Consider the following 19,910-nt stretch of genomic DNA (forward strand, 5'->3'; position numbering starts at 1 on the left):
GGCCGCAGTGCAGAGCCGGGTAATTGAATACTGTGCTTGAACTCTTCCTCGAGGAACAAGCGTGGGCCTGACCACCGAGGAAGATCTGCAAGCTGGGCCAGGAGTTCGAACCCAAAGTTTCCTGCGCAGCCACGCGGGACACCGTTGAATTTGCTCGCCTCTTGAGTTCCGACGACCGTCACGTGACAACTGCCACGCACCTGAGGGCAGGGGACACCAAGCGAGTGACCTGGCTAACATTCACTGCAGCTAGATCCCGAAGCCAACAAACCCAACACTTTGAAAGAGCGTTTCCTTGCCGGCGAGTTTACCCTCAGCAACCGAGACTCCAGAAAGTGCTCTTCACGCCGGAAGTGCACTAATCCGCAGCACGTGGGGTTGCCAGGGCGCTCTTCACGTGATTGGGCGGGGCCTCGGGAACCTCGTGGCCAATGGTAGCCCGCGGGGGCGGTGCCTGTGACGCGCCGGGACCTATCCCGGAAGTGGGGCTGAGGTGGGGGCGGGAAAGGGCGGGGAGGCCGGGGTGTGGAAAGTGTGGCGGCCCCGCCCCGTCTCTTGGAACTGCCGCGGCCGCCACCGCCGCTGCCGCCGCAGCTGGAGGAAACCGGTGAGGGTGCGCAGGCGAAAGGCGCTCTTTCCCGGCTAGGAGGTGAGGACGTGGGGAGAAGCTGGTGGGGCTGCGACTGGAGCGAGGCAGGGCCGGGAAAGGCGGCCGGAGCTGAGTCCTGAACGAGGGAAGGAGAAGGGATGGATGGGGAAACGTAGGCGTGCGCGGGACCCGCCAGGGCTCAGGCCCGTGCGGGGCCGGGCCGGGCCGGGGATGCTGGCAGGACAGGGGGCGCCTGCGAGGCCGGGGCGACGGCGCCGCGGGCTGGGGGGCGGAGTGAGCACCGGCTATCGGAGGGCGAGGTGCTGCTGGCCGGGTCCTGTTATCCTCATCCTTCGCGGGGACGTGCGGCCTGGGCTGGGTCCCCCGCAGTGGGGATCGAGGCGGCGGCGGAGGGCCGGGCGGCGCGGCGCGGTGCGGGAAGGTCGCCGGCTTCTCCTGCCGTGGGACGATGGGGGCCAGGATTTGCTGCCCCCAGCGCGAGTGAGCGCCAAGGGTGGGTATTCCCCACCCCCAGCGAGCTCCTCTGCGACTTCCCTCCCCACCTCCCCACTAATGGATGGAAAAGTTTGTAGAGGCCGGAGTTAGAAAGTGCCCACTATTCTTGGGTGGGTGTTCTAGAAATGTAAAAATAATAAATCCATGATGCGTGGCACGTAACCTGTTCGAAATGAGATGTTTCCCTGCCTGCGTGCCCGTTGTTAAAAAGCAAACACAAACTTTTTGCGTAGTTTCCTTGGAAAAGCTACCATCTCCCCAGCCCACCATGGCGGATGAAATTGATTTCACTTCTGGAGATGCTGGGGCTTCCAGCACTTACCCTATGCAGTGCTCGGCCCTGCGCAAAAACGGCTTCGTGGTGCTCAAAGGACGACCGTGCAAAATAGTGGAGATGTCAACTTCCAAAACTGGAAAGCACGGTCATGCCAAGGTAAGTGCCCTTTCAGGTCTCTCTTAGCGTTAAGATTTTGATCATTTGTGTTCCATTAGAAAACATGAGATTTCTATCCTTATAACTTTGTAATAGGCACATTTTTTTCTTCGCACAGTTTCTGGGTGATCAACTATTACTTTGAATACTGAAAGGTAGCATTTTCCTCCCGAAACTCTTATAATTTTTCATTAATTGTAACTGAAACTTTCCTGAATCCTACTGACTTTAGAAGATCTATTCAGTTTACAGATGAGAAAACCTGTTCTAATATAATTGTAAGGAACCTAACCATTTTTCTTATGTGCTCTTGTAATTGAATTATTGGACTATATAGGATATTGGGTCTTGATATCACTGCTTCTCAAATCTATGACCATTGCATTTTTTTTAAGAAAGTAAAATTAGACGACCTTGGAAGGGGAAAGAATCTGTCATAATCAGCGTTGGTATTGTGCTCTTGTGTTTGTAATGAGTGATATACTTGGCAAAGATTAAACAGGTTTCCTGTTCTCCCTTTTCTATTAGGTTCACCTTGTTGGAATTGATATTTTCACGGGCAAAAAATATGAAGATATTTGCCCTTCTACTCACAACATGGATGTCCCAAATATTAAGAGAAATGATTATCAAGTAAGTACTTATTTCCTTTAGAATAATGCTTGTTTCTTAAAGGTGCAAATACATAATTTAACCAAAGGAGTAGTTTAACGAGAAGTAGTTTTGTAGGTTTTTCTAACCAATTACTAGGCACCACCTATTTTAGAAATTGGAGAAATAGTGATTTTTAACACTTGTTCTTTATTCTAGGATTATTGCTAGTTTGCCATGTTTTAGCATTCTTGTATTTTTAAAAAGTTGAACTCTTCTTATTGTTTCTCAGACCTAGTGACTGCGTATTGTGACCGAGTAAGTACAATGTTTAGTAAAATTACTGTTCTCTTTGTTGTAAATTTCAAATTTAGATAATTCCCTACTGGATGCTTTATTTCTCTTGACTTATCAGACTTAGGACTTCCAAGAAATTATTGGAATTCATGTCCCAGCAACCAAGTTTGTGTGTTAATGAATATGAGTCAGAATTTGATATTCTTAGGTAGGGAAATAAGTTGAAAGCCATAAATATAATGGATAAAGTATATGGTCACTGAATATGGTGAAGAAAATACAAAAACTATGTAATTGTTTTATTTATATTCAGTGACCATGCTGTGGCCTTTTGTTAAATTATAGGTATAAACTTCAAGTTTTGGTTCCAATTACACATTTGGATACTTCATGCTGAACGATAGCATTTTGCTGTTTGGAGTATTGATAGTAACCCAGCCATTGACCTCATAGGATGTGGGAGCTCAGATTAATCATAACTAAAGTCTTTCTTGAAAGTCTTCAGTTTCTGTATCAAGCATTCCATATATAGAACTCTTTTCAGTTTACATAGTGAAAATCGAATTGTGGCACTTAGATTTGTTTTATCCAGCTTAAACTGATTTCTTTCTATACCTTTTATAGTATTGTATAATTTTTAAAGACTGTTACCATCAACTACAATTACCCACTGGTTTCCTTTTACTCTTTGTCCACGTGTAAACATACTTTTACATAGTTTTAATCTAGTAAGCAGTCTTGGTATTTTCACTTTCCCACTTATAGATATTTTCTGGGTTGCTTTGGAGTCTTTGTAGAAATTTGAATTGTCTTGGTATAAGAATAGCAAGTGTGTTCTTTAGTCAGCAGATCTGGGTTTAGATCTAGTTCTGGCACTTTCTAGCTGGATGACCTTGGATAAATTATGCAACCTGCTCAGCTTCAGTGTCCCCATCTACAAAGGAGGGATAATGTGAGGAGTAAGTGAGAACGTGTACCCCGTAATTACCTCATAAGTAGATAATGTACCAAAAAGTAGTTCTTTTCTGCTCCCTGTTTTCCTGTATAAAAATTCCACTTAATCACTCCATTATTCTTGGAGCACCTAATTTAGACATGGCGAAGAGTGGGTGCTCAATAAACATTTGTTAAATGCATACGTGATTATTCATTGAGGTAAGGATCGTGCAGCTGACTAAGACTAAGCATAGAAATTTCTTTTGCCAAAAATGGATTTCTCTTTTCATCCTTAACATGCGAATGCTTTGAATATTCAATATTCATTATATTCGTTAATATGCATTCAATGTAGAATGCTTTCACTTTTGAGTGTTTCAGAGAGATGGTATCAGTAGTTCAGATAATTACTACTATGATCAAATTAGTCAATTATTGATTGGAGCTCAAGATTTGGCGTAAAGGAAAAATCTGGTTGGGTTTCATTTTGGGATATAATGGGGCCCGGACTTGGGTGAGGGGAATGAGGTAAGTGAAGCCCGTGCTTCAAGCACAAAATTTTAAATAAAGACAGGACCAGAAACAGTGGCAAGCCACATAGGAGCCTAAGGCAAAAAGAAAAGTCAGTACTTCTAATCCTGTCTTTATTTAAAATTTTGATATTCTGTTTATCATGGAATTTTTGCATTAATTTTAATTTTAAAAAATATTGTATTAAAATATTTATCTGATCATTGAGGATTTTTTTGGTGCCGCCTTAAATTTTGCACCCAAGACAAGTGGCTCACTTGCCTCACCCTAGTCCCAGCCTTTGGTCTGCAGTCTATACTGCAGGGTGGGAAGAGAATGACTTAGGCTAGACAATCTGGGTCCACATCCTTGCTTTGGCGCTTACTAACTGTGTGACCTTAACCTCTCACCGTCCTTTCTTTACTTGTAAAATGGGGATAAGAATAACTACTCCTCATGGGATCACTGTGAGGTTTAGTCAGTTAATACTTAGAACAGTGCCTTGCAGAGTAAGTGCTCAGTGATCACATCCCTTCATTATCAAGTCACCATAGAATGCTTGTTTCAATTCGTTTAAAAACGTTAGTTCTGTGAGCCTTTCTAGTTACATTTATTGTGCTTTAGCGGTCTTCACTCACCTATCCAGGACCTTGATTAAATTCCTACTTTTCTGATTATTTGGCTACATGTCCTCCTTTGTATTTGCTGAACTCAATATTTCAAGTGCCAGTTTGGCAGTCAGCTAAAGTGAAATATATGTATCTGTTCATTATAATAATTAAAAAGTAAATCTTTGTTTAGGAAAAGAAAAGTATTAATATTTATAATTTTAATTTTATGTATTTTAAAATAAGTTCAGAATGAAAGAAAAATTGCCTCCTCACTTCCGTTGCAAAATGTAGCTTGGATTAGAATTGCTAATTTCCATTACTTTTTCCCAAAAGTAGTTATGGTTATCTGGGGCTCAGTGATGGTGTAAAATACAAATACATCCAGACAATTTTGGGAATCCCTAAATTCTTAAATGTGTTCAGAAACACATGTTCAGACTCTGCTACTCACTTGAATCATATTTCTTTAGAAAGTTCTGTGTTCCTGTGTACCATACCACAAGTTAAATGCCTTTTCTGCATTCACTAAAGTTTTTATCTATCATTTGGAGACCATTTTTCATAAGGAAAACTAATTACTACAGGACACATTAAAATATGTATTGTAGACCTTTCGATTATTGATGAGTTGCCAAAACTGTGAATATTAAGTCCTAGTATAGTCTTCAAATAAGTGGTGTGCTTTTCGGATATCCATGAGTTGAATTTTGTTGTTGCAACTTAAAATAGACCAAAGAAAACAATGATGCTGTGAATTCCCTGAGCTTAAAGTCTTTTTATATAATTTTTACCTGTTCTGTGGAATTTTTGTGTTTCCTGGTAGAAGCAGTCTTTGGGAATAGAAAACCTCAACCAGCAGATCCCTGTATTGCAGGGACAAGAAGCAGATATTTTTTTACAGTATCATTAAGGGTAAAAGTGAGAAGAGCACTATCTTTGGTTCCTAGACCTGTATATTCTGCGTATGTGAGAAATCATGTCATATATTGGACTATATCATAACCCGTAAAACAGCACCCAGGCCCACAAAGAATCACCCAGCAGGTGGCAAAGATGAGTTTTCAGTAGGCCAGTCCACACAGGCAAGCTATTTTAGAATGATGGAGTACATGGACCGGTGAGTTCTCTGAGCGTTGTCCTATTGCCTTTGTTATTTTGTCTGTCAAATGAGTTTAGTCAGAAATGATACCATGTGAGATACTGATAGGAATGTGGCATTTTGTCAGTCCACAGGTGTGATTTTTGCAGAAGTACTACAGGCAGGGAAGGCAAATCCATATGTAGAGTTAGAATCTATGGCAGTGAGCACAAACTGCTGTCTCTTCCATGATGGAAGGGGTATACAGTGTTACCAGGTGTCTGGCTGTACCCTCTGGGGAATGGTGCCATGTCAGAGACACTGTATTGGTCTCTGCTGTGAGGTACTCAGTAGTGGCTGTAGTCAGAGCAGCTTTGGTGAGAGAAAACTTGTGTCACTGAGCCCATGCCACCATGGCCACTTTGTTCATAAGACAATTGAGCAAGGACTGGGAAAACTATAAAAAGAAGCTGAATGCCCTTCACAGATAGAATCACCTTGTCCCTCTAATTGTCTGCCTCCCCTGTAGCAGATCCCCATTGATAAGCATTCATATGGACACATTCTCTAACTGTTTGGAGAAGTACTTCCCCAGACCATACTGTCAGCAGTTTTTCTATCTCATTCTTTCAGTGTCCTTGACCTTCTATTCAAACCCTTAGCCATCGCCCGTCATCACTGTAAATCCAAACCTCTGATTCTCTCTTCTTTCAAGTCCAGTGCATGAAGTTCTTCTCATCCCCACCATCTTTCAGGGCCACCTCTGAATAGTTTTATCAGATCCTGCATAACCATCTAGAAACCATTCTGAATTTTTTCCTTTTTCGGTCTTCCAGGCATAGGGGAACTCCCCATAAAGCCCTTGGTATGAGTTGAGGGAGAAGTTGTCAAGGTAGCAGAAGAAGGTGCTTTGTGAGTCTGAGCTACTTCTCATACAACTTGTTTGTGCCTTTAGGACCTGCTCAAGTTGATCTCATATATGCTACTTCCACTTGATGATGGAGTGCTGCTGTGCATACCCAACTTCATGGCTTGGTGGGTCAGATAACACCCCAGTTGATAATAGTGTTATTTGCTTAGGTTTTTGTGATAGTAATGATCAAGGATTCAGTCTCTACCAGGGACCAGCAGCTCTAAGGAAGTAGCTTGAGAGTGCTGGGGGAAGAGGAAAAGGAAGAAATAGAAAGGAAGAGATCTTATTAACTAAACAAGTCTGATTGTTTTGAAATAGACTGAGAAACAAAATTAAATTCAGAAATTAGGGCTAAGAAGGCACCTGTAGTGATGATATGCCTTCTCCAGCCTTCTGTTGTGTACCAATAATACGAATACAGACCAAAAAAGTTTCCCTGTAATTCCCCTCTTCAGTGTTCTTTCTTCTTCTGACCACATCATGGACAGAATCTGCAGCCACTAACTCTCCCCGCATCCTTCCGGTCCGTTCATGCTTTGCTTCCTCAGCTCCCTGTGCCTCCAGCCATTTAGTGGTTACGGTGCTCTTTGTAGAATTCTGATATACCATAGCATTTTTCTTTTTTACTTATGTAATGAGCCCCATGTGCCCATCATCCAGCTTCAACAATTATCAGTATTTACCGATCTTGTTTCATCTCTACTGCATCACCTATTTCTTCCTGTACCCTCTACCTCTTGATTATTTTGAAGCAAATCCCAGATATTATATCACTTATTTCATCTGGAAATATTTTGTCACACATTTCTAAAAGATAACTGTAAAAAACAAAGTCAAAATACACTATGGCTCTTAAAAAAATTAATAATTCCTTAATATTTTCAAATATCAATATACACATTTTCCTAATTGTCTTTTTTTTTTATTTTTTTGTTATTGATTTTATTTTATACTTTGTCTAAACCAGAACCTAAATAAGGTCCACACATTGAAATTGGCTAATGTCTCTCTTAAATCTATTTTAATCTATAGGTTCTCCTGTCTCATACGTGTACTAGGAGTCTCTCTCTCTTCCCTCTCTTTCTCTCTCCAATTTTTTGAGGAGACTAGACTTTTCATCTGTAGACTTTCCCACAGTCTGTACTTTGCTAATTGCATTTGCTTGTTGTTTAACACATTCTTCTCTCCCATGTATTTCCTGAAATATAATCACATGTAGAGGCTTGATCAGATTCAGTTTAGATTTTTATTTTCATCCTCTTCTTTCTTTAACAAGAACTACTCCATAGATGATGGTCTTTGCACCATTAGGGAAATAAGTCTGATTGTTTCTCTTTTTGTGATGTTATTAGATATGTGATAGTTGCCTCAATCCATTAATTTATTAGGAAAGACAAAATAATCTGTCATGCCTTCATTTTTTTTTTGTTTTTAGCCAGAACAATTCTATAAAGAGAAACTTCCATTCATCAGTTTTTTTTGTTTATCCTGTGGTACAGGAAAGGCAGTACAAATGCTTGATTCCTTCCCTTTTAATTCCAATTTTCAAAATGAGTTGGTTCCCTAGTATCCACTAAAGATGAACAGTGAAATGTTTTTTCACTGTGAACTCAAGCATTTAAATATATTTGTGTTTCAACCCATTGTAGTCATTATCCTTATTGATTCTCAAATTGTTCTGTCTTTGGTCAGGCTTACCTTATTCAGGGTAGGTCCTGAGTCCCTTTAATATGAGCCTGGTGATCTCTGATAGCACCATGCTTTCTAATATAACACTGGCTCCAGCTTCATCTTGTATATTCCAACTCTGGACCTGAAATTAGCCATTTTTCCAAGGAGCCCATGGAGAGAAATAGCATCCATGGGAGAAATAGCATCATACCTTGGGTTCTTTTAGTAGGAAAGAGTAGAGACCACATTCAGGTACTACTATTTTTCAGGTATAATGTAATTTCGTTTGTCATTCACCAGCTTGGTACACTATTGCATGCCTAATACCTCTCTTACAAGTTTTCTGACCCTGCCTTCTTCCATCTCCCTATTTGCTATTAACAAAATGATTACTCTCTCTACCAAAAACAAAAAAAAAAATTGTTCAAAAGCATCTCAAAGTTACCAAATGAGTAGATTCGTTTAAAACTGAAGGATCAGAAGGAAATATTTAGAATTGACTTAAAATGTCTCCTCACCATGATCTCCTTCCAACTCTGTAGAGTCAGAGAGAGCTTTGATAGAAGATCGAAAAATTTGTGCAAAAATATGCTTGAAAGTCGGCAATGACACCATTAGGTTTTTTTTTTTTTAAGATTGCAAATTACAAAAGGGAAAATGGTACCTTTAGAGTGGAAAAATCTGGCAGAGATGACCTTAGCCAAGTGATCAAAGTTAATAACACCCGTAACAGCACAATTGACATCATTTGCCACCTCATGTGGTACTCTGAGGACACGTTTATGTAGTATTCCTCCCAAAAGGGCATTATCTGAATCATGAGGAAACAATCAGACAAACCCAAACTGAGGAACATTCTATAGTACAGTAAACCTGTGCTCTTCAAAAATGGCAATGCATGAAAGAAAAAGGGTGAGACGAAGGGTCTGTTCTAATTAAAAGAGACTAAACTGATGTGACAGCCAAATAAATACAAAGTTTATCCTGGAGTTGGAAGGAAAAAGTTGCTATCAAAGACAATATTGAGACACTTGGCCAATTTGCGTATGGACTGTATATTGAATAATACTTTAGCAGTCTTGAATTTCCTGATTTTGAAAAACAAACTATGATTATATAAGAGTATGTCCCTGTGTTGGGGAAAAACACACTGAAGTATTTATTGCTAAAGAGTCATCATGTTTGAAACCTATTCTCAAATGGTTCCATAAAAATAAGAAAAGAATAGGAATGTGTATGATATGTCTTTTGTATATTCCATATATACAGAGAGAAAAAAATGCACACATGGTTAAATGTTAACAATGGGTGAACCTAGGTAAAAGATGTGGGATTTCGTTGTATTATTTTTGCAACTTTTCTGTATATCTGAAAATTTTCTTAATTATTTAAGAAGATCAAATAATTCATTTTCACTATTTAATTTTGTTTTTCTATAACTTAGTTTTATTTCTAAAAAACTTCATTTTATTTCGTATAGCAATTGATTTTAATGTTACATTTAGTGTATATAAACACATTGTTCTACGAGGTGTTTTATGTCTACATATCTTTGTATTTGAAATGCTTTATATTTTATCCCACAGTTTATTTTATGAATTCTTAACTCTTAAAACATACCACATCAGAAGAAAAAAAAGACAAAGATTGGCAACAGATGGGGCCAGCCCTGTGGCTGAGTGATTAAGTTCGCCTGCTTCGCTTCAGCAGCCCAGGGTTTTGCCAGCTTGGATCCTGGGTGCGGACCTAGCACCCTCATCAAGCCATGTTTAGGTGGCGTCCCACATAGCACAACCAGAAGGACCCACAACTAGAATAGACAACTATGTACGGGGGAGCTTTGGGGAGAAGAAGAAGAAAAAAAAAGAAGATTGGCAACAGATTAACATCTGCTCAGGGCCAATCTTTAAAAGAAAAAAAATATACCACCATCATATAAATAAATATCAAAATACCAGTATTATTATTTGGCTTTTATGTTTCAGTCAGTAATGGCAGTGGGAACCTTTAACTCATGAACTAGACAAGTTCCGCTTCAGGAAATTGCTGAAGTAGTGGAAATCAAAAAGATCTGACTTGTAAGCCTATGGTTAATTGTTTAAAAGCTGCACTTCTACTTCCACCTCCTTGCTTCCCACTCCTCTACCAACGACCTCTCAAATGTTTGAGTGACGTAAAGATTAATTAAAAGTGTTTGTGGTTGCTTTGTAGGATGGTTTTTCGTTTTTGAGATTTTAGATGCGTGCAAACACTGAAGTCTCCCGTGGTAGTGGGGTTTCTGTGGAAAGCCAGAGCCAGGTTTGTTAGTGCCACGGGAGAGCTTTGAAAGTGCCTCTGGGGTACGCCTGGGTACCAGCGGGTCAAGGACCAGGTCTTTGACTGCTTTCGTGTATGTCAGCGCTAGCATCTAGTATTCTGGATAATTGCCTTTTGCAAAACCCCTTAGAAGTCTGGGCACGGTGATGGTGTACATGCTTTTAGAATACACGAGTGCAGCCTGGCTCTTTCTTCTTGCCACAATAAGAGAAAGTCGGTGATATCAAAAACTGCCTTTTTATAGCTTAGGTTAATGACTGGGTTTGTTTCTTTAATGTCATCAAGAAGCTAGTATTTGTCTTTTTAAAAAATCTAGTGTGTTAGCAGTTAGCTGGAGACCAAAAATTTTTCGCTTAATTTTGTTCATAATCAAATTTTAAAACACATTGTTTGTAATCATGAAAAACCTAAAATAACTTTTATGCCTATTGGTGGGAAAATGATTAAATCAGTTACAGTATATCTGTGTGGTTGTGAAGTGATTAAAGAGACTAAGGTAGGTCCATATTTTCCAATTTGGAAAGATTTCTAAAACATATTAAGTGAACAAAAACTTGCTGAAAAATACTTATAATATCCCTTTTTTTTTTTAAAGCAACCATATTTGCATTGTGTACATAAATGTACATGCTCCAGTATGCGTTAATAAAGAAGCCTAAACTGTTTAATAATGCAGAGATTTGGGGTGGGAGGAGTGCAGGCAGGAGGGAACTTACACTTTTAGTCTATGCATATTTTTATACTTTTGTATGTTTAGCATTTTTAAGCACCAAGAATATGTTAAGGTATTAGTGTATACTTATACAAATTAATTTGGATTGCAATTTAACTATGAAAAAATTACAAAGAGGATGTAATCTAATCGGTACAAATGATATAATTTCTTTTAATAGCTGATATGCATTCAGGATGGTTACCTGTCCCTGCTGACAGAAACCGGTGAAGTCCGTGAGGATCTGAAGCTGCCGGAGGGTGACCTAGGTAAAGAAATAGAAGGAAAATACAACGCAGGTGAAGATGTACAGGTAAAGACCCATGGGAAGATTGTTCTTTTTAAACATTTTAGAAAAACTTTGGCCTAAACTAGTTAGCATAAAATACTAAATGTGAAATGTAGCTTTTAAATACTGCAGAAATGTTGGAAATGATCTGTATAGGGCAGTTTTCCCATCATACCTTAGAGACCCGTTACCAAAGAAAGTAACAAAGTTCATTTTTTGCTACATAGACGTTGTCAACCCCAAATTTGTTTTGGAGATCAGCCTCGGAGCTGTTTTTCAGGATGAGAAAGGATGCTCTGGGGGTACTAAAGAGTGAAAGTGATTGACTCTGTCTTTGTTGTAGCTTTCAGAAGTGTAACATCTAATAAGTATCGAAACATTTATAGCTCTTCTTCTGCCTGTTTTCTGCAAGTTTTCTTAAAAACCACAATTTGAGAAATTTTGCTTTGGGAAACTGTAAAGAAAATAGATTATTTGGTCTTGGAACACCCCTTTCCAAAGTCAATATGTATAAAATATCCACAAATATCTAGTATATAATAAATTAAATATACCCTACATATGTATTGCCTTCCGAATAACTTTTTATCTGCATTTTTCCCTTCTAGGTGTCTGTCATGTGTGCAATGAGTGAAGAATATGCTGTAGCCATAAAGCCCTGCAAATAAATGGGAACATCAGGCGTGAGCAAACTAGCAAACTTGAGGTCTGGATCAACTGCAGATCTGAAGTTTGGTTCTAAGTTGTTACCAAAGCTATGGCCTTCATAAGCAACCTCATTTCTTTTTTAATTGTTTTGAAATTGTGCTGAGTTAATTTTGCAGGCAATTAGTAATTTAGAAAAATAATCAAGATGTATAATTCTTTTTTTTAATTTTGTAGGTGTCTTTCCTATAACATTCCTGTGGTTTTCAGTATTTGAGTCCAAAAAAACAGATAAGATAGCTTCAGCAGATGTGATTTGTCTGAGCAAATCATTCCTGAATTTTAAAAGATAAATAAACCAGGGTTTTAAATCAAGCGATGTAGCATCTAGTGGTATTGAAGTACCACATTTAAGTTGAATCGCTCCACATTAATTTCAGACTTGGGAGTTTATGGATTGGAATTGTCACAGTTTCAGCCTGTGTGTGGTCAGCACAAATCTTGAAACAAAAATCATGTTGTCAAAAAGTGTCAGTGATCGTGGTAGCCACGTGCAGCCACCTGTATTACCTCAGCTGTGCTGTTCTTGGACACATCGCTGGCAGCCTTACTGTAATGTTGTGTATCGTGATTTTGGCACCTGCTTGTGGTTGATGGAGAGGCCTTGAACTGTTGGGTGACTGTTAGCAAGTCAGACTGCAAAGAATAGATAAGGGACAGTGGCAAAGGGAGTTGATTAAAGCTATAGGTTTTTATTTGAGGCCTTTGTAAACAGCGTAAAAGTGGAACGTTTCTTTCTAATTGTGTTTTTGCTTTTACTTTTGTTCTCTCTCTTTCTCTCTCTGTATTTAAAGGAGTGACCTGCTTTACAGGATACTATGCAGTGCTTTTTATCAATTATGTTGAATAAATGTTGGTATTTATAGTAGTCACACCTTTTCAACCATTTTTAAGTAGATAATTTTGATGTTCAAGTATTTATTTGTCAGAAAAAAACTGGAAATCCTAACTTTAAATTGATTTGGAACATTTGTTAAATTTATGTACATTTTTTATAACGTGAAATGAAAGTCAATCATGGAAGAAAAGTTACTTTATGTGATAATTATTATTTTACTTATTTTAAGAAGTATATGTATTTTTTATCTGATTGTCATGTACTTAATTCAGTTACTGGTGTGAGATATAACCAAGAAAGAATTCTAAAAACTGAATTGTTTTAAACAGTGTTATAGGTGACATTTCTGCCACATTTCTGTTTAGTCTTTTGGATCATATATAGCTTATTTCCAGAATTCTAGACATTATCACAGGGTTTGTGAGGACCTTTGACTAAATAACAATCATTATATTGGAATGAAACTTAGAACATAATCACTATTTCAGTAATACCTTTGTTCTCTAAGACTGATTATAAGACCACTCCCATCATGCCTTGACTTCTGAAAGGCCTTTGTTCCTATCATCTATGATACTGTAACTGATCTGATCAGTGACTGGAAATGGCATTAGAAACAGAAGATCCCAAAGTTTTAGTTACTTAATTTGTGCACATTTTTGGATTTTGTATTGGCCTCAGCAAACCCATTTGGAGAAGAAGCAAGATACTTTAAGAGAAATGCAAGTCGAATTCTAAAGCACAAGAAATATTGAGGTTGTAATTAATCATTGTTAGTGTAACGTTTTAGCTTTTGCCCATCTAAAGCACAATTAGGAATTAGGCTAAATTCTTTCCAGTATTCCATTTAAGTATCTACTGCATACTGCTCTAGATTTTTAGTACTCTGTAAAGTGTATCTTACTTGTTACTGGTTGGCATTGTTACCCACAGGAATTATAGAAAGTTATCAACCTATGCTGCTTGCTGGTCGATCATATGACCGCATTTAACCATACTAGTGTTCTGGTTTAGTATTAATTCTGGATTAGCATGCCTTTGTTCTTCCTGACTTTGTCAAACTTCACATAGATACATTTTCAATTGTGAGGTAAGCATATATAAATCATAATAATGCATCTCTTCATACTTTGAATAGCAAAAACTATTTATGCATAAATATGTCATTTTAAGTACTATAATGAAGTGTAAATATTCTTCTGATGTATAATTATAAGTATAGATTTTAAAGATACAGGACTGTTTATTTTCACATAAGTCAATACATGTTTCTCTAGAACAAATATTTCATTTCGTAAAGCTTTATAAATTGTATTAAAAGGAAGCAGGAAAACATATTTTTTAACATAGAACAGAAGTGACTTCATTCTTTTTTGACATCAGAAATGTTAAAAGTTGATTGCTAGTATTTGTTGTACTTTTTTGTAGCAAATGTTAAATGTCACAAGTTACCATGTATAGAATGTAGACTGTCACGTTGATAGATTATACAGTGATGTACCATTTTTGTCAGCAGGCATTTCACCAATTTATATACAATACTGTATTAACAAGTGGAATATTTGTTGCTTTCTAGAACAACATTTTATTTCTACTGTGAAGACTTTCTTATACCTTACTTCCTACAAAGTTGTATACCCTCTGAAATTGATCAAATCGTTGCTGCTTTGACTTAGCATTTGCATCATAAACATAGTTATGATATTTCTTTCATGCTCCCCTCCAAGGGCTGTCAGTCACTTGAAATTGTTGCTAACCAAGCTCTTGAATCCGTTTCCATTTATGGTACAAAATTCTGTACCAGTGCTTTATTACAGTTACCAAAACTCTCCTGCAGCCAGAGCATGATATCTTTGAGATGCTGCAATAAAATGTTTAGGCTAGAAAATTTGGGGACACAGTTTTTCATTATAGCACAGTGTGTGTGTGCGCATGTGCACACATAGCTTTGAATGTTTGTTCTTTTTACAAAGTCCTTCCAACTCTTAAAAGTACTGTAGTTTGGTAGTGCCTCAAATGTTGGTAACATTTTTTTTTTAATTTACAACTTTTCCAGAATTTGTTTTTGTACTTCAAAGTTTCTCAATTAGATTATTTCTAGTTGAGCTGTAATTTGAACGCATTGTTCTCAGGGCTGTTTGTGCTAAGAGCTAAGAAGTTTCATTATTTTAAAGCTAACTGCCTGAACGTGTATTGCAAAATTTTACCAAATTGTAGTACAGTGATACATATAAATAAAAAATGCTTAATATCAACATCCTTAAAGCATATGCTAAGTATTCAAGAAAAAAATGGGAATGTTGGTAACATCTGTACTGGAATCTTGCCATATTTTTTTCATTTTAGAATAGAATTTGGTACTCTTATCTTAGAACCCTATCCTTAATGATATATCTGAAGCATTCCTTTGCATGGACCCCAAAGATAGTTTCAGAGCCAGACATTGATGTAGTGATTCTCAAACATATTTAGGGACAACGGATCGAAAATTCATAAAGCTCTTTTTGGGTTCATTAAAATGTTTACATTCTGAATTCTGTAATACGAACTAGGAACAAATTTGCTATGAGAAAATATGGTTCTTGAGCAGTAGAGCAAACCATAAACATATGTCCATAAACAGTGTATTATACTGAACTGATCAACAGTTTAAAATTTTCTAATACCATTTAGGCATATTTCATAGTTTTCAAGCCTTTTTTTTCTCGTAGCATTCAGACAAGTAATAGGCAACCAAAGCTTAAGAAAAATTTATTGTGGAAAACCTTAAAATTGAGAAAATTCAATCTATCAACTTTATTAAATTGTTTCTCCCTGAATTGGGTATGTGGCATCATTATTTGATTTTAGCAGGGAACATAGCTTACGGAACACAGATGTTCTATGGGAACATGGCTTGAAGTCACTATATAATTTAATGTTTTTCCATTAAATAAACATCGGAACATCAACTTAACTACCAAGTGAGGTCAAGTGCCTGAAAAGTGCTGTAGCCATCTAATTAGCACGTTCTTCTCTGAAAGATGCATCTTCTAGCAGTGCACATCAGACTTCTCACCTGCTAGAAACAGACTTGTTGCCAAACTTTAGCATCCACCACTATTCTTCTCTCCTTAGATCAGGTTGGAATCTATTTTACAATTGAAAGAGAGGTTCTTTTATTTCTATAAAGTCCCTAAAACTATTTCTTGGTATTGGGAGACTTAAGTTTATCTTAGTTCAAGATTGCACTTTTTAAAAACTCTGGACACCAATCTATTTTCAGTGATGACTGTACATCTTGTCATAAGTCATAGTTGTGATCCTTCTTGAGAGAAATTCTTTATTGTGCTTAATATGTACTATAAATAAGCACTCTTGTGCTTGTTACAAAGTATGATGCAAATTACTAGTTCTATACTAGTATAATGAAAATGACTAGTTCTATATTGTTCTGTACTTTTGTCCTCCTCTCCAAAAACGAAATAGTTGAAATGGTATTGTCTTATCCAGTGGCACTTTAGTAGTAATACATTTTATTTGTCTTAGGTATAGGAGAACTCTTGCTTTTACCTGCAGATACTCATGTTTTAGCTAAAACTTTAAAATTGTAAGATATGTAGTATGGGTATCATAATTGTGCATTTTACATTTCAAAAATGGGTAAAATTCAAACGTTATATATTTGTTGATTTCATCAGTTATATTAAATAAAAATAAAGTTAATTTAACAGCTTGCACTATTCTTGTATATATACATTCCTAAAAACATTTTCATACTAGAAAATTGTATGAATTAATGTGTATATCACTGTTAAAAGAAAATCTAACTTTTGTTTTTATTGTGCTTTTATATTCTAGGTCCTTACTAGAGAGCACCCTAGCTTTATGGCTGAGATTGTTAATTTCTCAATTTTAATTCCAGATTTAGGTACAATTTTATTTCTATTTTTAGATTTCTAGTAGCTTTTTAAATATGTAAAATAGTCATATGGTTCAAGATTCTATAGGTACAAGAGTAAAAACATCTTTCCATCTTTATCTCTTCCTTTGCATCCTTCCAGAAGTACTTAATGCAAGAAAGGTTAATGGTCCCTCCCCTCCCCTGGCCTCCCGGGCTCTGAGTTCCTTCCTTCCCTACCAAGGTTGCTGTTCTCTTTCCAGAGCAATATGAATGGTGTGATGAGTCCCCTGCAGCAAACCCTTCATCCTTTTTCTAATCCTCACCAAGTCTAGTCAATACCATCTGTAAGATTCATCCCTAGATGGCACAGTGGTTTTTTCTTTTACACACTGTTCTATTCTAGAACATCTCTCTCACTCCTTGATGTGAGCCATGCCAAGACTACCATGGCAGTTGTTGCCTCATATCGATGACCAGCATTACTGATATCTATAGCCTTCCACATGCAGCAAACATAATGGGCAGTAAAAGAAGCCCTTGATTGGAGTCTTCAAGCCCTCAGCCCCACTCTTTTTGCCACTTGCAAATACCAGTAGCCCAGTTTCCCAGAGGAAGACATGGGAAGGAAAAAAGAAGACTGAAAAGGGGCTAATTATTGTGTTACCTGTCAGCTTGTCTGAGTCTTTTCTCCCTTGGCCCCAACCTCATAATTTCATTCTCCAAATAGGAGCTCTCCTCTGGAGTTGCCACATTTAGAACCCATGCTGCCAATCTAGAATGTGTTCCACACTTTGTGTGTGGGAACTTAACACATCTATTCCCACAATACATTCAGCAGCATCAGTTACAACCACTGGGTGTGTACTGGCTCAAAAGGACCTACCTACAAGGTTATATCAATCTGTTGCCCAATTTGAGAGTTATTTCTGGATCCAGTTAAAATAATGTTTTGGCCACACCAGTGGGCACTTGACTTCCAGCATCACAAGGACTTGTGTCCCAGTGTTTAGAAGGGTGAGTAAAGGCTTGGCAACCCCAGTTGTCATCAGCTTCCCAACACAGATTCTAGTTAACTAGCTAACTAGTTAATTCTACCTAACACTGATAGTGTATCTGCCTTTTTTTTAATCACAGTTATGTTTGTGAGTTTCACTTAAATTGTCACTCTAGTTCATTTTAATTGCTGTACAATTAATGAGGTAAATCTTTTGGAGACATATATATCACTAACATTCTGGTATTAGAGAATATACTTTTCTTTCAAAGGCAAATAGAATTTTCAGAAAAAAGGATATTTAGGGCACAAAACAGTTTCTATAAAGTAGAAATATTAAAAATAACACTGATACCAACCCCAAATGAAAGCAAAACTAGAAAATAAAAAGACCCTTCTACCTGAAAATTTAAAAACCTATTACATAATTCTGTGATTAAAGGGGAATGACAAACAGAAATTAAAGAACTCCTGAAAGATAATGATAATGAAAACACTGTATATCAGAATCAGTGTAAAGTGGTAAAGAGGAAAATTCATAACCTTAACATCTATATTAGTAAAAACGAAAGAATAAACATAAGTGAATTAAATTCCTAAATCAAACAGCAACTAGAAAAATAACAGCAAAATAAACCAAAAGAGAGCACAAGGGAAGAAATGATAAAAGCAGAAATTAGTGATGTGAATAGAAAAATAGCAAATTTTAAAAAATTAAACCAGTAGCTAATATATTTATGGTAAATAAAGGAAGAAAGCACAAATGTAAAAAATGAACACTGATGAGGAATGACAAATAATAAAGAGGAAATAGGAATAAAACAAACTTTATGCAAATAAATTTGAAAACCTAGATGACATGATTTCTTAGGAAAATATTGTTATTAGAATTGACTTCAGTAGAAATAGAAAGCTTAAACAGAACAATTTTCATAAAAGAAATAGACAAAGTTATCAAAAAACTGTCCCACAAAAAAAAGCCCAAACTAACCAACCAAAAACCAAAACCAGGCCAAAATACTTTCACAGGAGAATTCTACCAGACCTTGAGAGACCAGAAGGTCCCAAAGTTACATAGATTGGTTTAGAGCATAGACAATGAGAACTTCTAAATTCTTTTTATGAAACAATAGTGATACCTAAACTTGATAAAGATAAAAATAAATATAAATATTCATGTAAATATCCTGCTATACTATTAGTGATTAGACTCAAACACCATGTGAAGAAAATAATACACATGCCTACATGAGTTTATATCAGAGATTCAAGAATAGTTCAACTAGGAAATCTATTAACATAACTCACTCCCATAGGAAATAGATTAATATCTTAGGAAATCTCTCTTAATACTATTCAGTGTATTAGTAGGTCTAAAGGGAAAGATCATATTTTCTCCATAGATACCGGAAGAAACTTTAGATTAAAAAAATCCATCCTCAAAAAGTCTCTTGACAAAATAGAGGTGAATGAATAGTTATTTAACATAAATATCTATGTTTATATATGTTAACATGGTATGTACATAACATTATATGTGTGTGTACATATATGCATGCATGTATGTTTTGTGTACAAAATTCCAAAGTTAGCCTTTTACTTAATGGAAAAACACTAAAGGCATTCTCACTAAAGTCAAGAACTAGGTAAGAACACCCTCTCTCTTGACCACTATTACAGTGTTCTGGAAGTATTAGCCAATGCTATTAGACAATAGAAAACAATTAGACACATAGAAATGTAAAAGTAAAAGAAAAAATAAAACTTGTCTATTTTCAGATGATCTGAATAGTATACCTGGAAAATCCAAGATAATCAATGATAAAGCTAACTCAATAAAATTATTTCTCTAGGTAGCAGGATATAAGATTAGCATGCAAAAATCAGTAACTTTTATATACAAAAATAACCAATTAAAGGTAAAATGGGAGGAAAACCTTTTTTACAGGAGCAACAAAAAGATAAACTATAATGAAGAAACATAGAAAGAAATGTTCAAAACCCAAATGAAGAAAACTATAAAACCCT

The 19,910-nt window shown here is 36.8% G+C and overlaps 1 protein-coding gene across 1 annotated transcript; it reads left to right on the forward strand.

Annotated features, from left to right (window-relative positions):
- Positions 1–478: 478 nt before the first annotated feature.
- Positions 479–16,715, forward strand: EIF5A2 (eukaryotic translation initiation factor 5A2). Its single transcript, XM_014866844.3, has 5 exons — positions 479–649; positions 1,339–1,538; positions 2,067–2,171; positions 11,355–11,486; positions 12,071–16,715. Exons 2-5 carry the CDS (start codon positions 1,374–1,376, stop codon positions 12,128–12,130), a joined length of 462 nt encoding a protein of 153 aa, XP_014722330.1. The 5' UTR covers positions 479–649; positions 1,339–1,373; the 3' UTR covers positions 12,131–16,715.
- Positions 16,716–19,910: the final 3,195 nt, after the last annotated feature.

Source organism: Equus asinus, chromosome 5 (genome assembly GCF_041296235.1).
Source record: "Equus asinus isolate D_3611 breed Donkey chromosome 5, EquAss-T2T_v2, whole genome shotgun sequence".
NCBI classification, from domain to species: Eukaryota; Metazoa; Chordata; class Mammalia; order Perissodactyla; family Equidae; genus Equus; species Equus asinus.